Genomic DNA, 24212 nt, shown 5'->3' on the forward strand with positions numbered 1-24212 from the left:
GATTACTACCCCCACCCAGAGGGGTTCACAGGTCAGGCCTTCATTCTACATCACCAAACCATAGAAATATCCCTACACGTAAATCAGGAGTTTACTTTTAATTCCTGTGCATGCTAAAGAAGCATATCATTTGAGGTATCTTGAACTTTTCCCAAACACGCAGCTTCAAGAGTTCATTCTAATCCTTTACAACATCTGCCTCACTTCACTGCGAGGGGTGTGGCCACAGACGAAGGGTTAAAGTAACCAGCAGGAAGACGGGTGCAGGGCCGGGCCTCAAAAAGGAGGGAGGGAGTTAAGGGAGGGCTGTATAAAAGTGACACAACACAAGTGGTGCTTTATCCATCCTGCCGCGGGTAAAAGAAAAACCTTAAGCTGCAACTAAACCAGCTTTATCTTCACTTTTCCCTCGGTTATTGACCACCACCGTCTGAAGCATGCACATGGCAGCATCATCATCTCAGCGAGTAGGCCCGCACGCCGGAATGCTGGCCTTAACGTTTCTCCTTGCCTGTTTCATTATGATTGGTGAGTAAATGTTCCAGAGCGAAATATATTTTGGGAAACTGGTCTGTATCAAGAGGGTAGGAGGGGCTTGAGCTAACGTTGGAGAAGTTTGAATGGGCTTCCAGTTTAAATTAAGTTTTTTTTTCTTCTACTAGCTGATTTGCAAACAAACTGAATCTGTTTTGATGTGTTAAGGTGTGCAGTTCATGCTATATAAAAAGTGTGATTTGGCTGGACTTTAAACAAAAGATATGGTGGTCATGTCAAACAAAGGGATCATCTAATTGATACATGTGGCATCTAAAGTTATTTTTTAATAGGACAGACGTATTCTTTTACAGCATTAAACTCATTTAATATTCAAAAAATACTATTTTGTCACTATTATATTTATCTGTATGAAACATGATATCATATATGCGTGAGTGAAGAACCTTGAATAAGACTTTTAAGTTGATAAATGGAGCTAAACTATTTGGTAAGTTGGTCACAGCTTGAGTGCTCAAGTTCAACCTGATAACTTTTATATAACTTGTTCCGCATAAATGGCATGCTAATTTATTTTCTTCTGAAACATCTTTGCACGACCTCGTCCTCTTTTACATAACCATTTTTACATAACAAATTTTGTCTTATAATTGTATCCCAATGCTGCTTCTATTTAAATGAAATTCACAGAATTGGAGAAGAGGTTGACTACTCCAAGATTATAACTTCCACAAAGCCACCATCGAATAACGAAATTAAGACCCTCGAAAACTCAAACGTATATCCAAGGGAACAGTAAAGAGCTCCAGCCAGACGATTTTTTTTTTTATTAAACTTCAGTTCTAGGACATCAATCATAACTTGAAGATCGGAATGGTCACTCACAAATAAAATGTGACAAGCCCAAGTTGAAAACAATCTCAAGTCTTCCAGATCACATTGAAGGCAAGAGTCAATTCAACCTCAGAGTTGTGGCCTTAAATTAATCACACATTGCATGAACTAATTCAAAACGGGTTTCTTCCACAGCTTATGACCTCATCTATATAGGAGAGCTTGGAAAATAATATTGCTGCATGGATTCTGAAAAAGTTTTCTTTTGATAACATGAGCTGCACATACAAAGCCACTCAAGAGTCCGCCAGAAAGATGAATGTACAAGGTATCAAATTTCATACTCATTGGAAAATCCTCAAGGGTTTCTTTTACATTGAGGCCAAACATCTGCTTTGGGAGCAAGAATCAAATAACCAATTGAATTGTCTTGTTAACCTGGGCAACAGGCATTGTGCTGCATCTTACATAAGCCATCTCTCTGAAGATTTAGGGGCCTTATAGAGTCTAATGGTGACTGAGACAAACGAGAGAGAGCTATATGGTAGCATAATATACGGGTCTCTTGGGAAAACTCCTGGGTGAAAAGATTCAACAGGCTGCTTTTGGAAAACAAGGAACCTAAATAGTGGAGTTTGCTTATGTTTGGATAGGACAACTTTCTTTTTTCACCACAACACAGCATAAGGCCTGTGTGCACTGCTAAGTGGTTTTAGGGTGGTGCTTCGGTCAGGCAACAGACCCAGCCCAAGGTTCCTGCCGAGGTAGGAGCATATAATTATCTTAGACATTGTTTGTATAACTGCTATAGAAGTAGCCAATGAAATTCAAAAGTCAATGGCAGCATGGCAACCCCTGTCATACATTCCGTCAGTGGCAGCTTAAAAAAAAGGACGATCCCAGCTCCTTAGTTTTGTTGCAAAACTATTGTTACAAATATCAAACAATTTCTTACATTTCTTTACTTCAAGAATGACTCCACTGACAGTATTTTGATTTTTTTTTCTTAGTAACACAAAAAAGAAAATGGGTGAATGGATATACATTGGTTGTTTTGAAATGAACCCCTAATATTCATTGATTTATTTTGATTTAATTTTGGTACAAGATAATTTTGTATGCAAATAATAATATATCATCCCCCAAATCGGTTCATTTAAAATGAAACAGTCCGGCTCAATTCATTTAGAACAACCAAAATAAATGCATCATTGTGTGTAAAATGAGCCAGAAGAATGTGTCAAATTGACAAAAGTTATTGGGTTTGTAAAAACCTTGACCAAAGTGTTAATAGAGTGTACTTCAAACTGAATTATTTGTGGATGACCCATGTGGTGGTCTGAAATCTACTTTTTTTTAATATACTCTGACAGTAAACTAAAAAACTCGTTTTATTACTTATTTTTTAAACTATCACCATGTGAGTTTAGTATCGACACAAACACATATCCTTTCCTCTCAAGTCGAAGCATGACATCATTTACTTCTTAATGACAGTTTCCATTGAGGAAATCTCTTGAGTCTAATCAGTTGTGTGAGAAATTAAAGCCTTAAAAGTTGTAAACATGGACAGAAGGCCTGACTACTGGGTGGCAATGTTACATGAATATTTCACTGATTTTTTTAACATCTTTACATTAAGACCAAGTGCACTCAAGTCAGGAGTCTTACTGGTTTGGATAGGCAACACCACCAACCTTGGATGCACACGTAGTTGTCTTTCTGAAAACAAAGTGCGAGTCAAATTCTTTAAACTAGGTCTCAAATTCCCTAGCCAGGTCTTAAATTCTATTTGTGCAATTGAGAAAAAGTCATAACGCAGTGGACTCACTCAAGAAACAGGCCTATACCTTAAATATTGACCAGTGAACAATGAATTAGAAGGGGGGTGGGTCATCTGAGGGCAAGCCAATTGAAAGCAGATGTCCTGTTTCCTGATTGTGGCCCTCAGAAGCAAGCACCACACTTTTGATAAGCATCACTCGGGGTCAGGCAGTGGGTGAAATATGCGCCGCTTCCATGGACCTAACTAAAACCATGAAAGACTGTTGTTTTTCTGCCAAGGGGAGAGAACGGGACAGCCATCAATCGCTCTGGCAGAATGAAGGGGGTGAGAGGGGGGGTCATGGTGGGGGGACAGTTGGGAGTGGTGGGTCCGGCATAGTAAAGATACTGGGGTCAGCAGCCTGTTGTTTCAAAGAGGGTAGAGTTGCAGAGCATGTCTAACCCAAAGGGACCAGGCTCTGGTGTCAAATTCCTTCTTAACTCAACAACTTGGGTTAATTTAAATTCGAAAAACAGGTTATTAGGTTACGAAGCCGGATCCGCACATTTACTCCCTATTAAACAGACTTTGCTTGGGAAAATATCAGGAAAGAATTTCATTTCATTTCATATGATTTAAATCAGTGTTTTTTAACTGGTGACTCTGGTGAACAACTGGTAAGTAAGACCCAAAAGTGGGTTGTGAGCCTTTGCTTTGGCAAAGTAATGCTAAGTAAAAAAACAACTGAGGGTCAATTACACTTCTTAACAATAAAACAATAATTTATTATGTCAAATACAAAGCTACTTAATTGAAATGTTCTGGATTTCATCAAAAATGCAAAATTGAGCATTAAAGGAGCGGTGTGTATGATTTGACCACCGGATCTCTCTGTATTTAGTTGTGCAACCCCAAATGAGTGTTACAAAGCACAAGTAAGAATGCAAATGACAGAGATTCAAAATGACCAAATCGCAATATTTCTCTTCTCATTTTTTGCTTTCTTTTTCTTACGGGTACTGTAGCAGGAATATGACCGTCCATTATAATAATACTCATATTACAGTATCTTAAATAAATGCAATTTTTCAAAACTATGCATAACATATATTTTTGCTTCTTATTTATATCAATCTATTTTTCTAATGAATAACGTTTTTTTTTCAACATTAGGAGTCACTAAATAACACACTGTCCCTTTAAATAAAATAATAGTTGCTCTAAGAAATAAAGGGTTTACATTTGAGATGTTGGGTTTTGTTTTTTTCTTGATTTGGGTCGCGGTTTGTAAATAGGGTGGTACAGTGGGTCATGAGATCAGACCAGTTGAGAATCACTGTTCTAAATCATCTTTGCAGCCCTTGGGTGGAATATTAAATCAGAGAGAGGGGGAGCGAGAGAGAGAATATACTTTAAAAGACATAAAGATAGTAGTCAGGGCCACAAATGGGAGACATCATGGCGTCACTAAACGTTCCGCTAATTAGAAATGGCCGCCACAGTGTTAAATTGATGTCTTTGTAAAGACAGAAGCTTTGATGTATACAATGCCAAAGTTGTCTCTTTTGTTCTGAAATAACCCAATTGGAAAGGTCAAAGTTTTGACCCCAAGTCAAGCACACAGTGGCGATTTTAAGCAACTATTACTCGTCCTTTACAACCAGCTAAATCAAGACCGAGCATGCCATTCACACATATTGAACGAAGACGAAGACATCTGCTAGGAACAGAGGGGTCTTTCTTAAAATGTCACAGTGGGTCACAACAGATCCAGTGTTGGCAATTAGCTTCAAAATCGGAACGCAAAACTTAAACGGTCCGATTCTCACAAAAATAAGTGGCTTTGTACCATTGCTGTCACATGGCTCACATTTCGGACTCGGACAACTTTTGGGATGTTGTTGTCCGATTAAAAAACAACTTAAGACGCCACATTGTTTGGCACATGCAGTGGGAATCTACCCTCGCTAAATTGCAAAGAAAGGGAGGGTCTCTTCTCTGCAACCGTGGGAAATATCTTTGCTCACTCTTTATTTCTCTCGAGCAATGAAATAGAGAACATATGTAGTGAGAGGAGATGATTATGGTCTGGCTTTTGACACGTTGTCCTCCCAGATATGGGAGGTGTGTGGAACTCACCTCAGAGGATGCCTGGGATTAGTCGTGCGTGACCGGGACAGGGTAAGCCGTCAGTAAGGGGCGTGGGGCAGCAGACTTCTGGCCCTCTGCATTCCTCCATTGCCTGTCCCAAGAGATGGGGGGAGCCGGATGGGTTGTTTGAGGGGGGTTCATATACAGCCCACCGCAGGCCGTTTTCTGCCGGGAAATTAAAAAAATTGAATGATGCTAAGGTTTGAGGGTAATTAGGACCAGAAGATTTTCTCTGTTTTTGTTAAAAACACAACTATCGATCACAAACTATTCACTGGAGGGATTTTGTGCGTGGCGCAGTTTTACGTTTGAAGAGGAGAGTAGTGGAAACTTCAAAGTGGATTGGAATCCATTCTGGATCACTCATAAAACTCATGTATGTGTATGTCTAAAAAATCCCTAGGGAATTTTGCAAATATTTTACACATCAAACAAGTTAACACACAGTCTCAATCATACCTACAAAACTGTCTTTTTGAAAATTGAGTCAGTGTTTTGGTTACCTCATACAAAAAAAAAACAACTATGTAGGTCAAAGTCCACATATTAGTCAAATATTCAAAAATATCTCGGTTATATTAATTTTCGGATCCCTTAACCTTCTGGGTCGTCCAGCATCACTTTTATTGGTGTGTCCTGAGCAAGTACAGCCAAAGGGCTCCCAACCCTCTTCGGGATATTTTTTTTAATGGGGTTCGCTCCCCCATTAAAAGAGATAGTATTGGTTTTCATGGTCACCAGTAGCAGGAGGACGCTCTTGATCTCACTCGGCTGCAGCACCTTCATCATATGGTTGCCGTTGTTGTTGATATAAAGTGATCTCCCATATCCAGAGATAAGACGGACATTGGCATTGATCGGCAACAGCCCCATTGAGTTCGTCTGGTGCAGCCTATCGCAGCGCAATTTGCCCCCTATTACTCATAGCATATATTTTTTTAGAAGTTATACTGACTATAAGGCTGACTGTCTTGGGCATACGCACACACAACTTTATAATTAATGTGATTTTCAGGGGTAGGGGATATCAACCAAAACCCAACCTATAATGTCAAGACAGTTTAATCAATTAACCAATTGATCATTAAAAATTTCGGGAACATTGGAGAACGTTTAAGAACAAGCTCTTTCAACAAATGCTGCAGTAGAAAACCTACCTCAACAATTTATAGCCTTGGTAAAATTTGAACATGGCAGCGGGTTTCTGTTGGGTTCGATGGTCACTCACATTAGTCAACGTCATTCTTATATTTTGTAAACAATGGAAGTGCACCCCTGCCTTTAGCCTGCCAAAGCTCCATTGCAGAGAAAAACCGTCACTGAGCTAAATCAACACATCTTTGGAGCTTAGTTTCTCAGCACTTTACCACTTGAATCAGTTACGTTTGTGTTACAAAACCTCAGATTTAAGCTCTAGCCATTTTCAACCTCATTCAGTTTTTTTTGGTAAGGTAAACAAACGGACCACCCAGAGTCAGAAGGGGAATGGCAGCTGTATACAACGGCCTACAAAAAGGGTTATAAAAGAGAGAAGCACAAGGTCAGGGACATATTGTTTTGTCATGTTCTTTAAGACATATGGTTAGTGGGCCAAAACCTGCTTCTCAGGGGATTCAATCGGGTTTCTTTATTCAAATAAGCAGGCTCCTGAATGTGTGAGTGTATTATTAACTGTTACATGCATTTGAAAAATTGAAATAATTGTTTTTACATGGTATACCATATAACATATTGTCAAATTTTGGATCAATTTTGGGATAGAAGTAGCTCATAATGTGAAATCATTCTGACACCTCAGGTGTAAATTAGTCCCATGAAGTGTATATTAAAACTAAAGCATTACTCTCATGTAGGCCAGGGTGTTAAATTGTGCTCCAGAAGGCCAATTTGCAAATAACAGGAAATAGTATCACTGTGCATTACTCTAAGAACAACAGACTTTCAAAACAACAAAAACAGCTTAACAACAAAATCTTTTATGCATGTGTTGGATTCCAGAATTTAAAGAATTAACTTTAAAAAAAATGTTGCAATGCTTTAAATAAACTCAGACCTATCACCCTTTATTTATGTGAGCATCAACCAGACATGGAAAACAAGGATATGATATATTTTTACATTACATTTAACCTTCTTTACACCTATTGGAGATATAGCTCAGGAGGTAGAGCGCTCGTCTTGGGATCAAGGGATCCCAGTTCGAATCCCGGCTCCTCCGTGTTACATGTCGAAGTGTCCTTGGGTAAGACACTGAACCCCTACTACCCCCAATAAGCAGGTTAGCGCCTTACATGGATGCAAGGCCGCTATTGGGAAATGTGGAGCACATTGTAAAGCGCTTTAGGAAGTCATTGACTTGAAAAGCGCTATATAAAATGCAGATCATTTCATTTCATAAAAGCCTGAATGTCTAATATTTAAGCACTAGATAGCACTGTTTTCCAATGCAAACAAAAAACAATGCCAAAGCAAGCGGAAAGACGCCAGACAAACATGGGGGACTACTTGTTATGATTCCACTATGTAAAGAAATACCAATTCATTTATTCATTTTTTTTTTTTTACTGAAAGGTTTTATGGTACCACCAAAAGGCACAAAACATTACACAATGTCCCTTTAAGTAATTTGCACTAACTTTAGAAAACCTAATACCATAAGCCCTATGCTTGGGAACAGGGCTGGGTAGGGTTACTTTAACTGGATTACTTTCAATTACTTTTGGATTACTCCAATACCAAATATGCTAATAAAAGACAAAAGAAACTAAATATGAATAAAATTATGGCTCACAACACATGGTAAGCTTTCTCTCCTGGCTTTGATCTTTTTGATCTCCGGCAAAACTAACATAAAATGCGACAGAAACAAAATGAAAATAAATCCAAACAGCTTGCCAACATCATTTTTGCTGTTCCATGTATTCCGTTACTCCCCAAGCCTGCACAAAATTTAGTAATTGTATTCATATTTAGTTTCTTTTGTCTTTTATTAGCATATTTGGTATTGGAGTAATCCAAAAGTAATTGAAAGTAATCCAGTTAAAGTAACCCTACCCAACCCTACTTGGGAAAAAGGTTTATCCTGAAAATGATGCAAAGCATAGGACCCAAATTTCTCCTACATACCGGTATGTTAAATATAAGGAGCAGGTGTCATCTACATTTGCTAACACAGAGCATGCCACGGGGCCTCCTTGCATATTAGTTGCTTCAGCACCTGCTCACACTCATGTGAGGAGACTGTGTTGGCACCTGCTTGTCACATTGATTTACCAAAGGAAGCATGCAACAGGCGTGTGTCAGTCCCACACCAAAAAAATAATAATTTGTGCTGTAGTTAATACAAACTAAGCTATGATTACCACACAATTTATCCCAGTGCAATCTATCATTCAAAAATGCCAGGTAGTGTTGAGTTTGTTGTTTTTATTATTGGACACCTGCAAAGGAGATTGCATAGGATGACAGTTTGTATTTATCGTTATACCACACTGTTGTTCGTTATTTTTAACTATTATGCACTATTTACATCCTGCCACTAATTATAGGCCAATAATGTTGCTGTTCTTTGATATCCTTTAGGTCGGACTTGCTTTTTTCTAACCTAGGATCTCATCTCATCAGCTACACCGCTTATCCTCAGTAGGGTCGCGTGGGTGCTGGAGCCCATCCCAGCAATCATTGGGCAGTGGGCAGGGGACACCCTGAACTGGTTGCCAGCCAATCGCAGGGCACACGGGAACAGAAAACTCACCCGCTCATTCACACTTAGGGACAATTTAGACGGGCCAATTCACCTGAAATGCATGTTTTTGGAATGTGGGAGGAAACCCACGCAAGCACAGGGAGAACATACAAACTCCGCACAGGAAGTCTGGAGCTGGATTTGAACCCACGCAGGAGGTTCCCAAGACATGAACTGTGCCGCACATGCACTAACCACTGCGCCGCCGTGCTGCCCCTAACCTAGGATAATTAATTTTAAAAAAGGGCTAAGGAGAAGGTTTTCAGAGCTAGAACGAATTTGGCATTGTGAGGGTTTCTGATAGACCTCCCCTTGTTCTTTTTACGAAGTGAAAATCTGCCAAAGTCTTCTTTTCGTATTTTGTGTGTGCTAAACAATAAACTTATCAGGTTTATAGTCCACAGGATTATGTGAGTCAGTCTACCTGACTCACAAAAGCAAGAAAGGATAATTTGAGATGGCTAAAATTAGAGCACCTCAGGTAATCTTTCAGATCACAGCAAATTTGCATGGCAAAAAAACAGACCGGTAGATGTTAAATTACTGTATGTTAACAAACCAATATACACTATGCACTATCTATTGCTTGGCATCGCAGATGTAGGAGAAATTACTGGAACAGATGACCAAAATGACCATTGACCAGAGTTGGGCAAACGTTTTGAGTAGTAAGGTAAAATTGGTTAAAAATGTAGCAGAGGGGCCAGAGGGAAAAATGATTGATTTAATTGTCTGGATCCCATACCTCAACAATGCATTAAGAAAAAAAATATGCAATTGTTTTTATAATTATTTGTAATTGAATATACATACTATGTATGCAAATTCCTTTTTATACGTTTTATTTGTTTATTAATCGTCAAGTAGAAACATATATTAAGACCATTTTTAAGAAATACATTTGATTATTTGCATCAGAAAAACAAAAGTTGTTTTTGCACGACATTTGATAAATATTTTAAAAATAAAAAAAAAATACAAGCAAAATGGACCAATGTTGCCAGGCTTTCTACTTGGGCGAGGATGTTGGGGCCGTGGTTTCAACAAACTTGCATAAGAGACAATTACATCAATCATGGTTTTGGTTCCAATAGAAGATTGATTTCAACTGCTTGGACTGGTTAATGGTCTGGAGCAGCATTGCCCAATTTCAACTCTAGGTGGCGGTAGAGACCCAATGCCAGCAGATGTTTATTGATTCTGTGGTTATTGACTATGAATGTCCTAACGTGAAATCCAGTTAATGACACTCCCGGAGGCCTAAAGTACAACTGTGTCAATTTGATAGAAAATAGGTTCAGCAGTTTCAGGGCCTATAAGCCATACACACACACACACACACACAAGTCCGGCTTTATAACGATAATTTTATCAGTTTAGTTTAGAATAAAATGCAAATGCTGAAAAACAATTACATTATTTTAATGTTGCGCAGTACACGTCTTTGTAAAAAATATATTTTTATGGACAGGAGGCACTAAAACAAGATTTTTTAAGTAATACTTTTTTAAAGTTTTGGTTGGCCAAAACAAAAGGCTTGAAGACAGAATTGTGGCTCACAGCCTGTAGTTTTACCACCCTTGACATTCCCACTAGCAATGTCGGATGCCAAGTTTGTGACCGCCTAAAACTAAGCCAACTTTGAACTGAGAGCCGCATTTGAAAACAGCCACAAAAAATATGACAATTTGCAGAGTGCAAGAAGCAAAACTAACATAGCGAGAGCGTGAGCGAGGCCGTAATGAGATCCGCAGAGTCGATGCATTATGGGAATGTTTGGAAAGTGAGGTAATGACGGTGGTGTTTTGGCAGCGGGACGCGAAGCTGGGCAGCAGGAATGCAGTGTTTTGGTTTGATTGCCGGACCCTCCTCGTTTGCAATCTGACCTGTCACATCAACAAAAAGCCTCAAATGCATGGCCAGCTCATTGTCAGCCCTGGGTGAGCTCCAAAAAGATAAAACTAATTCAAAAGGAAATGGAAAATCACATGCTAGGAATAATACATTTAAACTCAATTTTACAGTCTTAAGTTATGTGAGACGGACGGAAAAATGACAAAATGATCATCTCATAACTAGAAACATTTGGAAAAGTATTCAGTGGTGGTTTATGCTTTCTGGAACACTCACTCAAAGCATCATCAAACTATGTACAGTAATTTCCTCTATTACCTCACTCTGAGAAATTTAACAACTGAAACGACTAATTTTGCACATGTTTCTATAACATTTCAAAAGACTTGAGTTAAAGTCTTAAGTAAATATTTTAACACAGACTTGTTACTGTTTCGTATGTTTCAAATTCAGGTCAACTTTGGCAAGTGAAAACAAACCTATACTGTAGATAGAAGCAGGCTGAGACTAAACAGAGTTCTGGCATGATTGACAGTTGCTGGTGTGAAATGCTCTCTTCTAGCATGCAGTGTGTCACTATAATAATAAATATTTTTTTTCCTGCATTTTGGCACATGTACGCCATATCGCCCGAGGCTAGTTCAGATGTTCCTGGGAAGTTCTCAGCATGTGTCCCAGTGGGAGGTGAGCACATTTGGCTGAAATGGCCGTGTTTCGTAGTAAAGCAAAGTTTATTTGCTGAATGCTTCAGTGTAGACGTTTACAAGCGTGTCGTTCATTGATTTAAGACCATGCTGAGATATTAAATAGTCTTGTGGTACAGCATTGTATGATTCACAGCACATTAATTTAAAGCATGGTATACAAACATGACTTTTTTCTGAATTATGATTGTGAATTAGCAAGTTAGGGTCCATTGAAACCAACAATCCAGTTGTTGTGACTACTGACACCAGCTCCATTCTTAAGGCTGAGCCCCAACCTGAGTGTAGCTCAGTGCTTCTCAATTATTTTCAGTCATACCGCCTCTTGGAAGAAGAAAATATGTCATTGATTGATTGATTAAACACATCATTCTCATTCACTCCTTGTCAGTCCATCAGCGAATATCCGCACATACAAGCCAAGTATTTTTGATTCTGGCGCCCGTTCTGTTCCCAACCTGTTCCTGTTTCCTGCTCGTCTGTCCCTGACTTCCCGATCGTCTCCGGTTACCTGACTTGTTCCGATCTTCGACCACGCTCTGTCTCCTGTCCTGGGCCGCTGACTTGCTTGCGATCACTGACAACGCTCCGTTCTCCCGTCCCGGCTGCCCGACTTGCTTCCGATCTATGACCACGCTTCATTCTCAAGGACTCCTCCTGCCCAGCGAGCACCAGATAGCTGTCGTTTTTTTCCCCTCGCCTGACGTCCTCAATTCCCAAATAAAACATTGTGTGAAACGCATTTGGGTCCACTGCCCATTCCGGTCGTGACAATAGCAAGCAAACCGGTATTCTTTTGCCAAACACAGTGGTTGCATTAAAGCTGAGTGCTACATACGCTCTGTCAAATCATCTTCATCATAGCTTTTTGGAGCCTTTGTTTACCTCTTTATTACCCTATCACAGCCTGTCTTCTCATCCCTGTTAAATATTTTTTTCACGGGGTTAATTGGGGATTTACTTCACTTCGTGTTTACACTTCATACTCTGTGCTACGTGCAAAGCAAGGTTGCTAAATGCAAATAAAAAACTCAATGAGAGCACCACTATCCCCTAGTGTAATGGAGGTGAAGTTGCACTTTATTTGAGAACAGTGGAAAAAAACAATGATTCCCAAAGTCAAAAGTGCCACCCTTGGCGGTCCTACTATTTAAGAACCAAGGAGGTTGCTAAATGCAATACAATTTAATGTCAACTATGTGAGATGTAAAAATTGATCGATATGTTTTTCTTTCTTTTCCTTCTTCCAGCGGGTGTGAGGGCACAAGATGATGACGTCATCACGGATGCAGCGACAACAGTAGCGGCAGAAGAATACATCAGAGGAGACATGATTCCAATGACAACTAAAGTTCCCGGTAAGATGTAATTTTCTCCTTGGGAACTTGCCCCTCCCACAGTGGGCAAAAATAAACATCAATAAATATAAAATAATTCAATTCACAAGTATGCAATAAATGGTAGGACTTTATGTTATATTTCAGAATATACAAGATGTAAAATAACTAAAATAGTTCAGTCGCGTAACATTTTTAATTTAGCAAAAGTAGGAAAATCTACTTCAAATTAAAAAACAAAAAAACAGGAATTGTTTATCATTCATTCAACTAAATATAATTGGATTGAGACCCAAACAGAATAAATTGCAAACATCTAACAAAAAACAGTTTCTTAGTCGTGCACAGTAAAAAAAAAAAAAACTGGTGAATGATACAATAATGGATCAAGATCATTTCACGGGCTGTAGAAAACCTTTTTGCGGGCCACATCTGGGGACCTTAACTTTGACGGAGGTGCTTTAAAATATAACTCGGTTGCCTTCGCATTACAGTGGGCCTAAACATGCATCCTGACCTGACCCTAACCACACGTATTAAAGCCCAAAATACCCCTAGTCCGAACAATGAACTCAATTTGCAAGCCCAAGCCCAAAGCAAACCCGAAATTTCACATTTTATTTGTGAGGACTCGGGAGGAGAAGTGATTTATGGCAACAAATTAAACCCTGTCTTTTGTAACAAACTCTAAGTTGAACAACACTTTATAAACATTTATAATTGCTGTATTTCTATGTCTGCAGAGGTTCCACTAACTGACAAAAGTCCATGTTTGATGGATTTTTGGGGAGATGAGGGAATATGTTGACAGGTCGAAAATTGAGCCATAATCCGTAGCAGCAGTACGGCCTAAGAATCTAGCGCTACACTACATGAGTGGAAAAAAGACAAAGGAGAGCAATCCGGGTGGATAATAGACAGAGACAAGAAGGAGTTCTTCATTGAATTGACATTGTAATAGTTTAGTACAGTATGGGTTGTGGACAGGCAACCTCTGTTTTAGTCTCTTGTTTTAGTCATGTCCTCTAAACACCTCAGCGCACTGTGATGTTAGCAAAAGAGAAGCCCGATCCAACCCAAACGTAATGATTGGCATTTTAGGCCCGACCCTGAGCTTAAGATCTTACCTATGGTAGCTGAGAGGAGTCACTTGTGGTTTTATGAAATAAAAGCAGTATAAGCAGGTCTTTGCTCAAAACATTCAGAAACAAACAGGAACAAAGCTGAGTAAAGCATTGTATATAATTCTAAAACATATAGACGTGTTTTTATGTCTTATAGTGAGGTGGATTTTATTGAAATACAAATAGTATGTATTCAATTAAATTATGAGTAAATGTAGTAAAAATCTACTCTCACCATTCCCATTTATTTTCCTTCTCAGACACATTGAATCAGCTATTTGACATGTTAATAGAAATCCAGCAAAGCGAAGCACAGACAACTCCGGTGCCGGCATCGGAAACGACAGAATCGGAGAGCAATGGAGAGAGCCTGCCCGCTGATGCTGGGAACGCGGGAGATGGAGGGCAGCTCACCGTCGATGTGTATGCAGACGAACCACAAATGCAGGATCAGACAACAGTGGCATCAGTGCCGCCGAGAGGGGACGGTCCGGACTACATTGCCAAGGTGAGATATCTCTGTGGGACTTTGATTTCTACTAGCCCAAAATAGCCTTTTTTCATGCCCCGTCTTTTGGGTTACACCAGGGTGACGTGGTGTGTGTGGGCAAAGAGATGGTCCAGGACAAAAATGCTGTCAATCTGAAGCTCACCCAGTCTTCAATTTGTGTAAGTCCTAACATTACTTCTGAAAAAGAAAATCGGAGAAATGATTGTAAATACAGTAATACCTCTATATAGGAGCACCACTAGACACAATAATTTAGATATTTATTTACAACATAAATCTTGCTTGACTTACAAGGAAAAATCCAAGTTGTGAACATTCCCATTGACCATCACTAGAGACCGTTCGAGACAGTCCACAACTCAAGACCGCTCATCGCCGGCGTCAGCTCGTCCCAGTTGGCTCATAAAGACACATTTTTAATAGATTTTGCCTTACATATTTCCTTAACATTTTGAAGAGGAGGCAAGGACAAATCTATTTGGAAAAGTTTTTCTTTAAAAAAATGACCTTTAGAAAGGGAAAATGTTGCGAGTCCATCTAAAAGTATTGTGATACATAAAAACAGGCAAAAGAACACGACTCTGCCTCATCCTTGTGCCACTGTGCGACTCAATGGTCCTAACTGCTTTGGACTGGATAACATGTGCAAGAGAAAGTTGCCTAAGGGGCCGGTCACACAGCCGTTTGCGGCTGAATCACGGCTAAAATTTTGCGTTTTTTTTTGCCCGTGGTTGCCCGCGATGGAAAATGCGCAAAATTGGCCAACCTGCTGTTCATCGGTGGTATGCCCGCAAAACAGACGCCGGCGACTGTTCCGCTTCCTCATCGCGTCATTTCTGCGTCATTTTCTCGTGTGGACCACGGGTATAAAAGCTCCCGAGCCGGTGTTGTGCCCAAATCCGACTCCTACGCAACACCCCCACCCCCCCCCACCCCCTCGCGTGAACGCGCATTCTGCTGCGATCGCTTTTGTTGTAAGCGTCCATTGACGTTGGTGACTCTTTCATCCGCGTTAACAAACGCATTTTGTAAAATACGATCGCACTTTATTGTTTAAATAAACGCGTTATATAGACTAGGATTTCCCAATTGTTATAATTAGCTCGCTTTATAGTTTTAATAAGCGTTTTATATAGAATACGATCGCTTTCGTTGGAAGCGCAGCAGAATGCGCGTTCACGCGAGGGGGGGAGGATTTACCGTTCGATTACGTTCACAACAAAAACAAAGACTGAATGGTTTAAGTTGTATTACATTTCCAACAAATGCAAGACGAAGTGGTTTTGGTTATATGTTCGCCATTAAATTCCCTAAAAGTGAGATAAAACGAGGTAAAAGTGGTTGTAGTAGCGAGGGGATGCAAATCTCGGCAGGGATGCATTTCTCGGATAACACCGGGCTGTAGAAATCATAACCGCTCAAGACACAGTCCCGTGAAGATCAAGATTTCAAGCTATGGCATCATTTTTATTTTATTATCTTGAAAAGAAATGTCAAGAAATAAAAATGGATTAAGACGAGGTCACTGCGCTGACGGGGATCCATGTTCACCCCCTTGACGTGTGCTCGGCAAATCGCGCTGTATATACGCGGAGAAAGGCGTTTGACTGTCACACGCGTAACACGCTAATTTCACGTAATAACACCGCGATACAGGCGCAGAACATGCTATTACCATGCTCCACCCACGATTACCCGCTGAAATTTCCCGTCCTACCCATGTGTAACCACGCCCTGGCCGCGGCCAGAGCAGGTCGTTCCGCGTCATTTCCGCGTCATTACCTCGTGTTGACCACGTGTGCGGCACGCGGTTTAACACGTGCTCAAACTTTTGAGCAGCTCAAAAGTTTTGCGCGCGGCCAACCACGTGTGAATATCCGACCGCGAGTAAAGCACTGCTGTATCTCGTCTATATGGCAGTCTCAAAACGTCCAACAGCGCCCAACAGCATCCGCCTCACGGCCAGAAATTTCTGGCCGTGGTTCAGCCTTGATACGCTCGTGAAAGGCTGTGTACCCGCGCTCTGAAGAATTGAGCAGCTCAAAACTTATTCGTGCTGCCACCCGCGCGCGAATTTCCGACCGCGTGTTAAGCACTGCTGTATCTCGCGTGTTAAGCACTGCTGTATCTCGTCTGCATTGCGATCTCAAAGCGTCCAATAGCGTCCGCCTCACAGGCAGAAATTTCTGGCCGTGATTCAGCCGCAAATGTCTGTGTGACCGGCCCCTAAGCAAGGAAGGTCACAGCAACCAAGCGGTCAGCTCAAGTCTTCTTTCTAATATTTGAGAGGACTGATCTAACAATGTACATAAGTGCTTACGTATCAACCCTCTCTTCATCTCCTGCCCCACCTCGACCCCAGTCCTTCTGCACCAGGCACACACTTCTGTTATGAATCATAATAAAAACTAATAATAAACTTGCATTTTATTTATTCAATATCATCGTACTTATCTTATTACTGTGTTTTTTTACGACCAATTGTTATTTAAATGTGTTTGTAGTGATCAGAAGGAGACGTTTTATAGCTATTTAGGGTTGGGAACTGATCAGTTACTTTTTAATTACATACTTTACATTGGAAAACTTTGCTTCGACACGATCCTGCAGCGAAACAAGCTCGTATGTAGAGGTTTGGCTTTGTGTCCGTTGTGCTATGTTATGTATGACAACTGATTCCCGGTAAATGGCTGCAATAAAAACAAGAATCTATAATTTTGGACTCCTTTGTAGAAAAACACAAGGGTGAAGATTCAAAGTGTTCTCGAAGAGTTGTGTGGTGAGGATTGCAAGCTACTGATCTATCAGGAGGACAACACGGACCAGATCCTTGTATCTGGACAGTATGTAGAAGGTTAGATGTGGAAATAATTGTGATGAATCATAAACACTTGTGTATTTTGGACGGATTTCTAACGCTGAATTGTTTTGTAGAAGATGTAAAAGCCATGGTCAACAAGTTCAACAATGACAACATCAAAGACAAAGTAGGGAAAATGACATCAACATTTTCAAATGACGTCTTCATAAGCTTCACTCGTTTTGCACATTTTTATTCGAACGAGCAGGCTGGTGTGAAGGAGGCGTCCCCTCACTGGAGGAAGAACTCTAAAATGGTGCTGGTTTCCCTGCTGCTGGCTGGCCTAGTGCTGGCTGCTCTGCTGGTCGCCGGTTATTACTTTAAGACGCACCGCAAGAATTCTAAAGGAGTCCGGCTGGTAAGTGGAAAAAAGGTCAAGGGCATTTTTAGAAAATTGGGAGCTTTGAAAAGAGGAAACCGAGAACAGGCCTTCTGGGATTTAGGGGAAAATACCAAAAACCACAAGGCTCTTGGCTTGGTCAGGTCACTCCTTTATTGCTGACTTCATTAACATTAAAGCAATATTCGAATTTACTGGAAGTTGTGTTTCCTAATTATTTGGAACAACTGATATTTTTACATGCAACAATAGAAGGGAGTGATTCATTTTGCATGTCACTGTTTTGAACCACCCGTTCTAAGACACAACAAAAAGGGGAATGTCACTACTCAAATAGACTATCTGAATTTGATCTACCATTTGGCAAAACGAAATCATTAAATTCCCTTCACTTAACAAGCTATTTGAGCTAAGGATGTCTTTCCTTCTCACTCCACAAGTGTGCTTCTCTGCCATGTTCAATTTAGCTGCAGAGTACTTGGGGGGGGATACTGTCACAGACACATACGTGCTGCAGATCGTTTGCCGAAAAGACAGAAAATAAAGTGAAAACGCTGCAGCAAAATCAATATACAGTAATTGAGTAAAGTTGGGTCATGAAAAAGAATAAGCCACAGAAATAGAAAAAAAAACATGCACTCGAGGCAAAACAGTGTCTTGGCTTAATCAAGGTAATTTGACTGTGCTTTTAAAAAATAATTTTCATTTGGGTTAAAGAAGTGCCAATTAAGACATTTTTGTTTAAAAAGTAACAAATCAAAGCATATTTCAGCAGTTCCTGCGCAAATGGGTTGGCAAAACTCTGACAAAAACAATATTCAGGTGTTTAATGGGTTACACATTCATGTATACATAATGATTTTTTGTAATAAAAACCAAAAATGATCAGTCAAAGAATCAATATTCTAGCTTGAAAAAATATGCAGATGGTACGGGATTTGGTTTGTTGAGTAGCCCTTTTAATAATTCAATTATTTAAGAAGTCTTTATCACACTGCTATTAAAGCATGCCCCAATTCTTGTGTACAAATACTGTTGAGCAATACAATCCTAGTCAACAATAATGTGGTAAATCTCAAGTCGTTCTCATAAAAGTGTCATTTATTTTTTATTGCCAAGTAACTGCTGCACCCAAACCTGTTCAAACTACCAACCAGTTACACATGGAAAAGGAATTTTTAGGTATAAGTATGCGTAACAGTACTGTAGACCCATCAATAAGTCACACTGGTTGACGAACTGCTAATACGTAACCATTCTCACCAAAAATACAAAATACCGTATTTTCCGTCTTATAGGGCGCACCTATAAGTGCGCCTTATAATCCAGTGTGCCTTATTTACAAGAAAATACGGCGTAAGGAATGGGGAACGCAAAGTCAGAATTAAATGATACTGTAACTGTTCAGCCTTTGACAAACATATAAAGTGGTCTTCGAGTGCCCTCCTTTGGTTAACATGTTAATTGTTTGTTGCTCAAATTAGTTTTAGCGGTAAAACCAGATATTTTATATGATTTTTTTTTTCATTTTAATTCATTTATTTATTTTTTTACTCAACCCTTGCTTTTGCTATAGTTTAAATTCCATGCGCCTTATAGTCCAGTGCGCCTTATATATGAAAAATATATCACAAAATACTTTTTGGGGGGAGATGCGCTTTATAATCCGGTGCGCCTTATAGTGCAGGAAAATACGGTACTTTCGATATGTGATGATGAAATTGTATTTTAGCTTTTAGGCAAAGATGCAGAATGTCGAAGTACACAAGCACATATGGATGAGCATACTGTATATTACCAGGCCACCACCAATATTCAAGATAAAGCTTTCCCAATGGAAGCGTTCATTTTTTACAGTGTAAATTGATCATAAATCATATTTACCGTTCTACTGCTGACAGTTAATCGCAAGCAAGAACATCCTCGAATCATAAAACGCTCACCACCGCCTCCTTTCTTTTTAATATTTCTTCTTTGCATGAAACTACATGTGGTTTCAGTTACCTCTGGATCACTAGCTCATAAAATCATCTTTTATTAAGAGTTACCACGTGGGGTTACGCCTTTGCGACCATTCTTGAGGAACTTCCTGGTTTCAAGGCCCAAGTTATCAATGCAATGCAACTCCATTCCAAGTATTAAATAACATCCGCAGAGATCATCCGATAGCCCGTGTAACTCTTTCAGAAGTGAGCGGCATAAAAAAGAGTGAGCGTGACAATCACATGATAGGTGACCTCCAGGCAGACATGTCCATCTAAGTTCAGACAGCTGAAAGCCATAAAGCTCACCGAAAGAACGCTTTTGTTTATTTTGCCGCCACGCCCGTGAGTGCAAATGAACTCTCACTTCACACAACCTTGCCTGATTGCACGTCCTATTTGAATAGGGTTGCGTGTGTTAGCTTTGTCGCTAACCCTGCAAAAAACTGACACGCTTGTTATTTACTCGCTACAAGCTGAGTTATTTTTCCTGTAACTTGCTTTTCATTGTGCTTTTTTTCTTTTTTGACCATACAAAAAAACAAAAGACAGTGCGGTAAAATATTTAGGGGAATATTTAGTCAGTTTCAAAGTCCAGTCTTCATTGTTCAAAAGTGGTGTCTTTCGTTTTCCTATTGTATTGATCCATTTTTTCTCTTCTGTCCTTGAATTGGGTGTCCTGCACTTTAATTCGAAATGTGGTCCTCCCCATTAGAAATAATTCCTTTATAATCCAAGCCCACTGCTCCACAGAGGGGAGCTTTTTACACAATAATCTTGTTATTACTGTTTTGCTTCATGTCAGAATAACTTTCACCGGGTACTCATCTTTTTCTGCAATATTTCTCCTGTTAGATTCTTCAAATAGAGCACCTAGAATTTTGTGGGTGTCCCATATCCCAGAATTTTCTCTAAGGCATACCATAATTTGTCCCAGTATTCTCGTAATCTTTGAGAAGCCAAATCTATGCATGTGCTTAATGTCTACCTCAACACGTTCTCAGCCAACATGATTGCTGAACCCCTAAAAAGTTTTCCTTATTTTGGGGGTAATAAAGAATCTGACCACATTCTTTGATATGAATTCCCTCCAAATCCAGGAGCTAGTGGATGCTCACTGCGTTTTAACAGTATTCCACCTGTCGTTTTTTGTTATCTATCGATCTAAGTCCTCTTCCCATGTTCTTTTATTACAGTGTGATCAATGCCCACTACATACCATCAAACATTTATATATATATCCAAAATTGCTTTAAACGTTTTACCGTTATAAGACCTTGCAAAAGTGTCAATGACCTTATGACCAATCACCGGTTTTACCTCTTTATCAAAGTCGTCTTACAACTGAATGTAGCATTAAAAAGCGCCTTCTCTATAACCCAAATTTCTCTTTTAATTCTGCAAACCTGCAGTTTGCCATTTTCAACTACAGTGGAACCTCGGTTCTCGACCATAATCCGTTCCAGAACCCTGTTCGAAAACCGATTTGTTCGATCACCAAAATCATTTTTCCCATTAAAAATAATGTAAATCGTTTTAATCCGTTCCAACACCCTGAATGATTACCTTGAATGTTTAACGTAAACATAAAGCTAACCCAGGCTAATCGTACGTCCACGTTATCGTAATATTCCGTACGAAAGATTACGCTAATATGAACGTGTAAAAATAAAAAAATCAGGTCGTTTACAAGTCATTTAGCACCCAGGTCTCCACAACAAATGGTGAGCGGTTCATTGGAAAGGGGGCTCCGTTCCAAAACCCCGAAAGTTGGGCTCTGTTATAACACCCTGAATGTTTACCTTGAATGTTCAACGCAAACATAAATCTAACCCAGGCTAATCGTACGTTCCCGTTATCATAATCTTCCGTACGAAAGATTACGCTAACATAAACTTGTAAAAATAAAAAAAAAAGATAAAGAAAAGAATTATGAATAGGATTTCCTATCTTTGTGGTGGTCAGCAGAAGGCGCAGGTAGACAGTGGGGTATTCCCTAGCAAGATCAGACACTCGCACACCTCCTTCATAGTTTGCTATTATTTCTTTCTTAAATGCAATAGTTGTACGCACTACTTTTCTTATTTTACCTGTAGCAACTTTGCTGCTTGCACTGACTTTCTTCGGAGGCATAATTAGGGGCTTAAACACTTCGTACACCTATATTAAAACGAAGCACGTCCGCACGCGATAACAGTTGGTCACGAAAAGAGCGATCTACACCCGTACGCCGCTCAGCATCGCACCCTAGCGTACGCACTCACGCATTACCACCGTTCGAACTCCGATTTTTTTGACCGAACAGCAAAGCAAGAATTTCTCGAAATTTTTGGTCGGACTCCAATTTGTTCGAACTGAGAGGCGTTTGAAAACCGAGGTTCCACTGTATCTTACATATTTATGTTATGCCTTCGCACAACCATTGTTGGAACCATTTATCCTTCTGCCCAGGCCGAGTCTTACCAAGTGGATGAGGAGAACCCGGCCAACACCCTGGTATCCGTCGCACCCCTGCCCCAAGAACCAGTTGATAAGCCAGCTGCCACAAATGGAGAATCCCCGCCAGAAAACGGGACAAATCCTGCCCCTACCACCAATGGACACTCTGCTGCTGTCCAGTCCCAAGTCGCTGACACAGAGATGTGAATGAAGACGCTCCCCAGGACCTTCACTCATCAACCACTGGTCCAGTCTATCCACATTGCCTCTGTCTGCTGCCTTAATTAAAGGCTTTCCATATGTTGGAGAAAATAAAAAGAAGAAAATAAAACGGTCTTCACTCCACCCAGAACAATGACGACATCAGTGAGCTTAACAATGACATGAATGACAATGCCTGAAATGTGAAACGTTTGGGATGCCGGGTCTTCCACTTGAAGCCTGCATACAACATATTTGGGACTAAAGCTTTTCTGACTTGGATTTTTTTTCGCACTCTCTAACTATTGAGTCATTTAAAGTCTGTCAAATGATGTCAGTTATTTTGTGTTGATCCATAAAACAATGCATTTTACTGCCATCAAAAGGTTCAATGAAGCCACATAGACTAGGTTTTATATTCTTGTAAAAATGTTTGAGGCTTACTGCTTTTCTGTTTTGTATTTTTGCTGTCGGGACAGTTTCTGTCTTAGTGTTTTTATCACTCTACTACCTGCTCACAAGCTCGCAAAAGTGCACCAATGTGGCAGCAGGCGATAAATGGGATATTTAGCAGACTAGTCATATTTAGCAGACTGGGATTTAAGGCCTGGTTCAACTCACCAGATATCGTTGCAAAAAAGAAGAGATTGCTGTGTTAGCGTTCCAGATAAAAACCAAAGCTGTTGAATAAGTGCCTAATGTATTTGGACTTGATTAAATGACAAAAACGCTATTAATTGCAGGAAGTTGATTAGACTTAACATTATGTCTGACCATTTGTGTTTGCATGTTGAATTTTTAACTTGACAGAGTGTGCAGCCTCTTTTGTTTATTTTTGGAATAAAGTGAAGAAAAGTACAAAAAGAGTTCGCTATCGAAAAGTCAATTTTCGCTATGCTTTCGTCAAAGTTTCCGTGTCTTATCAGAGCTGAAGGTCGTAGTAATGCTGGGACTTACACCACAAACTGGTTGTGTCAAATATTATCCAGTCCAATGAGTGTTTTTTTCCATTGAAGCTTAGCATCTCATATGTTAAAGCTGTTCAAATCCGTTTTTGCAAAGTTTGAACTTATGGTAGGCACTGACTTCTTCACTGTTATGTTCAGAGCAACAATTCATAATGTAGCTGAAGAAAAATGTTTCCCTTCATGTAGGTTTTCTTCACCTCGCATTTCCACGGCTAAGGGTTCAGATTCTGGCATAAGCTTTCCTGCGGGTCACATAGTATTGAATCTAACCATGACTTCTGAGTTAAACCATTAAGGCATTGTGTTTTCGCTTCTGGGAGAAAAGACTTGAATCAGTTGAAGGAAGCTGGTGTAGTATTACTTGGTTCACCGTCTCTCTAAAAAAAGACTGCATGAATGGAGCACCAATTTGTTAAGTCCGAAAAGGAGGGACACAATTTTGACTACGCTCTTCAAATGTAACTCCAGACATAAGGAAGAAAGGAATGAAGGAAGGAAGGAAGGAAGGAAGGAAGGAAGGAAGGAAGGAAGGAAGGAAGGAAGGAAGGAAGGAAGGAAGGAAGGAAGGAAGGAAGGAAGGAAGGAAGGAAGGAAGGAAGGAAGGAAGGAAAGAAGGAAGGAAGCAAAGAAGGAAGGAATGAAGCAAGCAAGCAAACAAGAAAGAAAGAAAGAAAGAAAGAAAGAAAGAGATGCCAATACAGCAGTAAAACTCGAAAAACAGGTAAAATCCAGGAGTACAGGAAATTATTAATCAAAATGAATGATCAATAACTCCAAAATGGGAAAAAAACATACCATTAATTTACACAACATGATAACTTAAGATCTAAAAAACAAACACAAAAATAATTAAACTAATTTTAAACATTTTTGACCGACAGTGTGCCTCAAGATTTTTTCTG

The 24212-nt window shown here is 39.8% G+C and overlaps 1 protein-coding gene across 2 annotated transcripts; it reads left to right on the plus strand.

The window, feature by feature from the left end:
- Window positions 1-343: 343 nt before the first annotated feature.
- LOC148364739 (hematopoietic progenitor cell antigen CD34) lies at window positions 344-23208 on the plus strand. Of its 2 annotated transcripts, none has more exons than XM_088337252.1 (8): window positions 344-528; window positions 12799-12906; window positions 14270-14517; window positions 14598-14678; window positions 17254-17374; window positions 17455-17507; window positions 17589-17738; window positions 22154-23208. In XM_088337252.1, exons 1-8 carry the CDS (start codon window positions 438-440, stop codon window positions 22346-22348), a joined length of 1047 nt encoding a protein of 348 aa, XP_088193378.1. In that variant the 5' UTR covers window positions 344-437; the 3' UTR covers window positions 22349-23208. The 2 variants fall into 2 exon arrangements, with proteins under 2 accessions (XP_088193378.1, XP_088193379.1); XM_088337253.1 differs by having other exon boundaries at window positions 14303-14517.
- Window positions 23209-24212: the final 1004 nt, after the last annotated feature.

This window comes from Urocampus carinirostris, chromosome 6, assembly GCF_059441175.1.
Source record: "Urocampus carinirostris isolate Australia breed hairy pipefish chromosome 6, RoL_Ucar_1.0, whole genome shotgun sequence".
Classification (NCBI taxonomy): Eukaryota; Metazoa; Chordata; class Actinopteri; order Syngnathiformes; family Syngnathidae; genus Urocampus; species Urocampus carinirostris.

Coding starts and splice junctions, on each gene's coding strand:
- LOC148364739 (XM_088337252.1), top strand. CDS start 438: ATGCACATGGCAGCATCATCATCTCAGCGAGTAGGCCCGCACGCCGGA. Junction 14,679..17,253: donor TCACCCAGTCTTCAATTTGT/GTAAGTCCTAAC, acceptor ACTCCTTTGTAG/AAAAACACAAGGGTGAAGAT. Junction 17,508..17,588: donor ATGACAACATCAAAGACAAA/GTAGGGAAAATG, acceptor TCGAACGAGCAG/GCTGGTGTGAAGGAGGCGTC.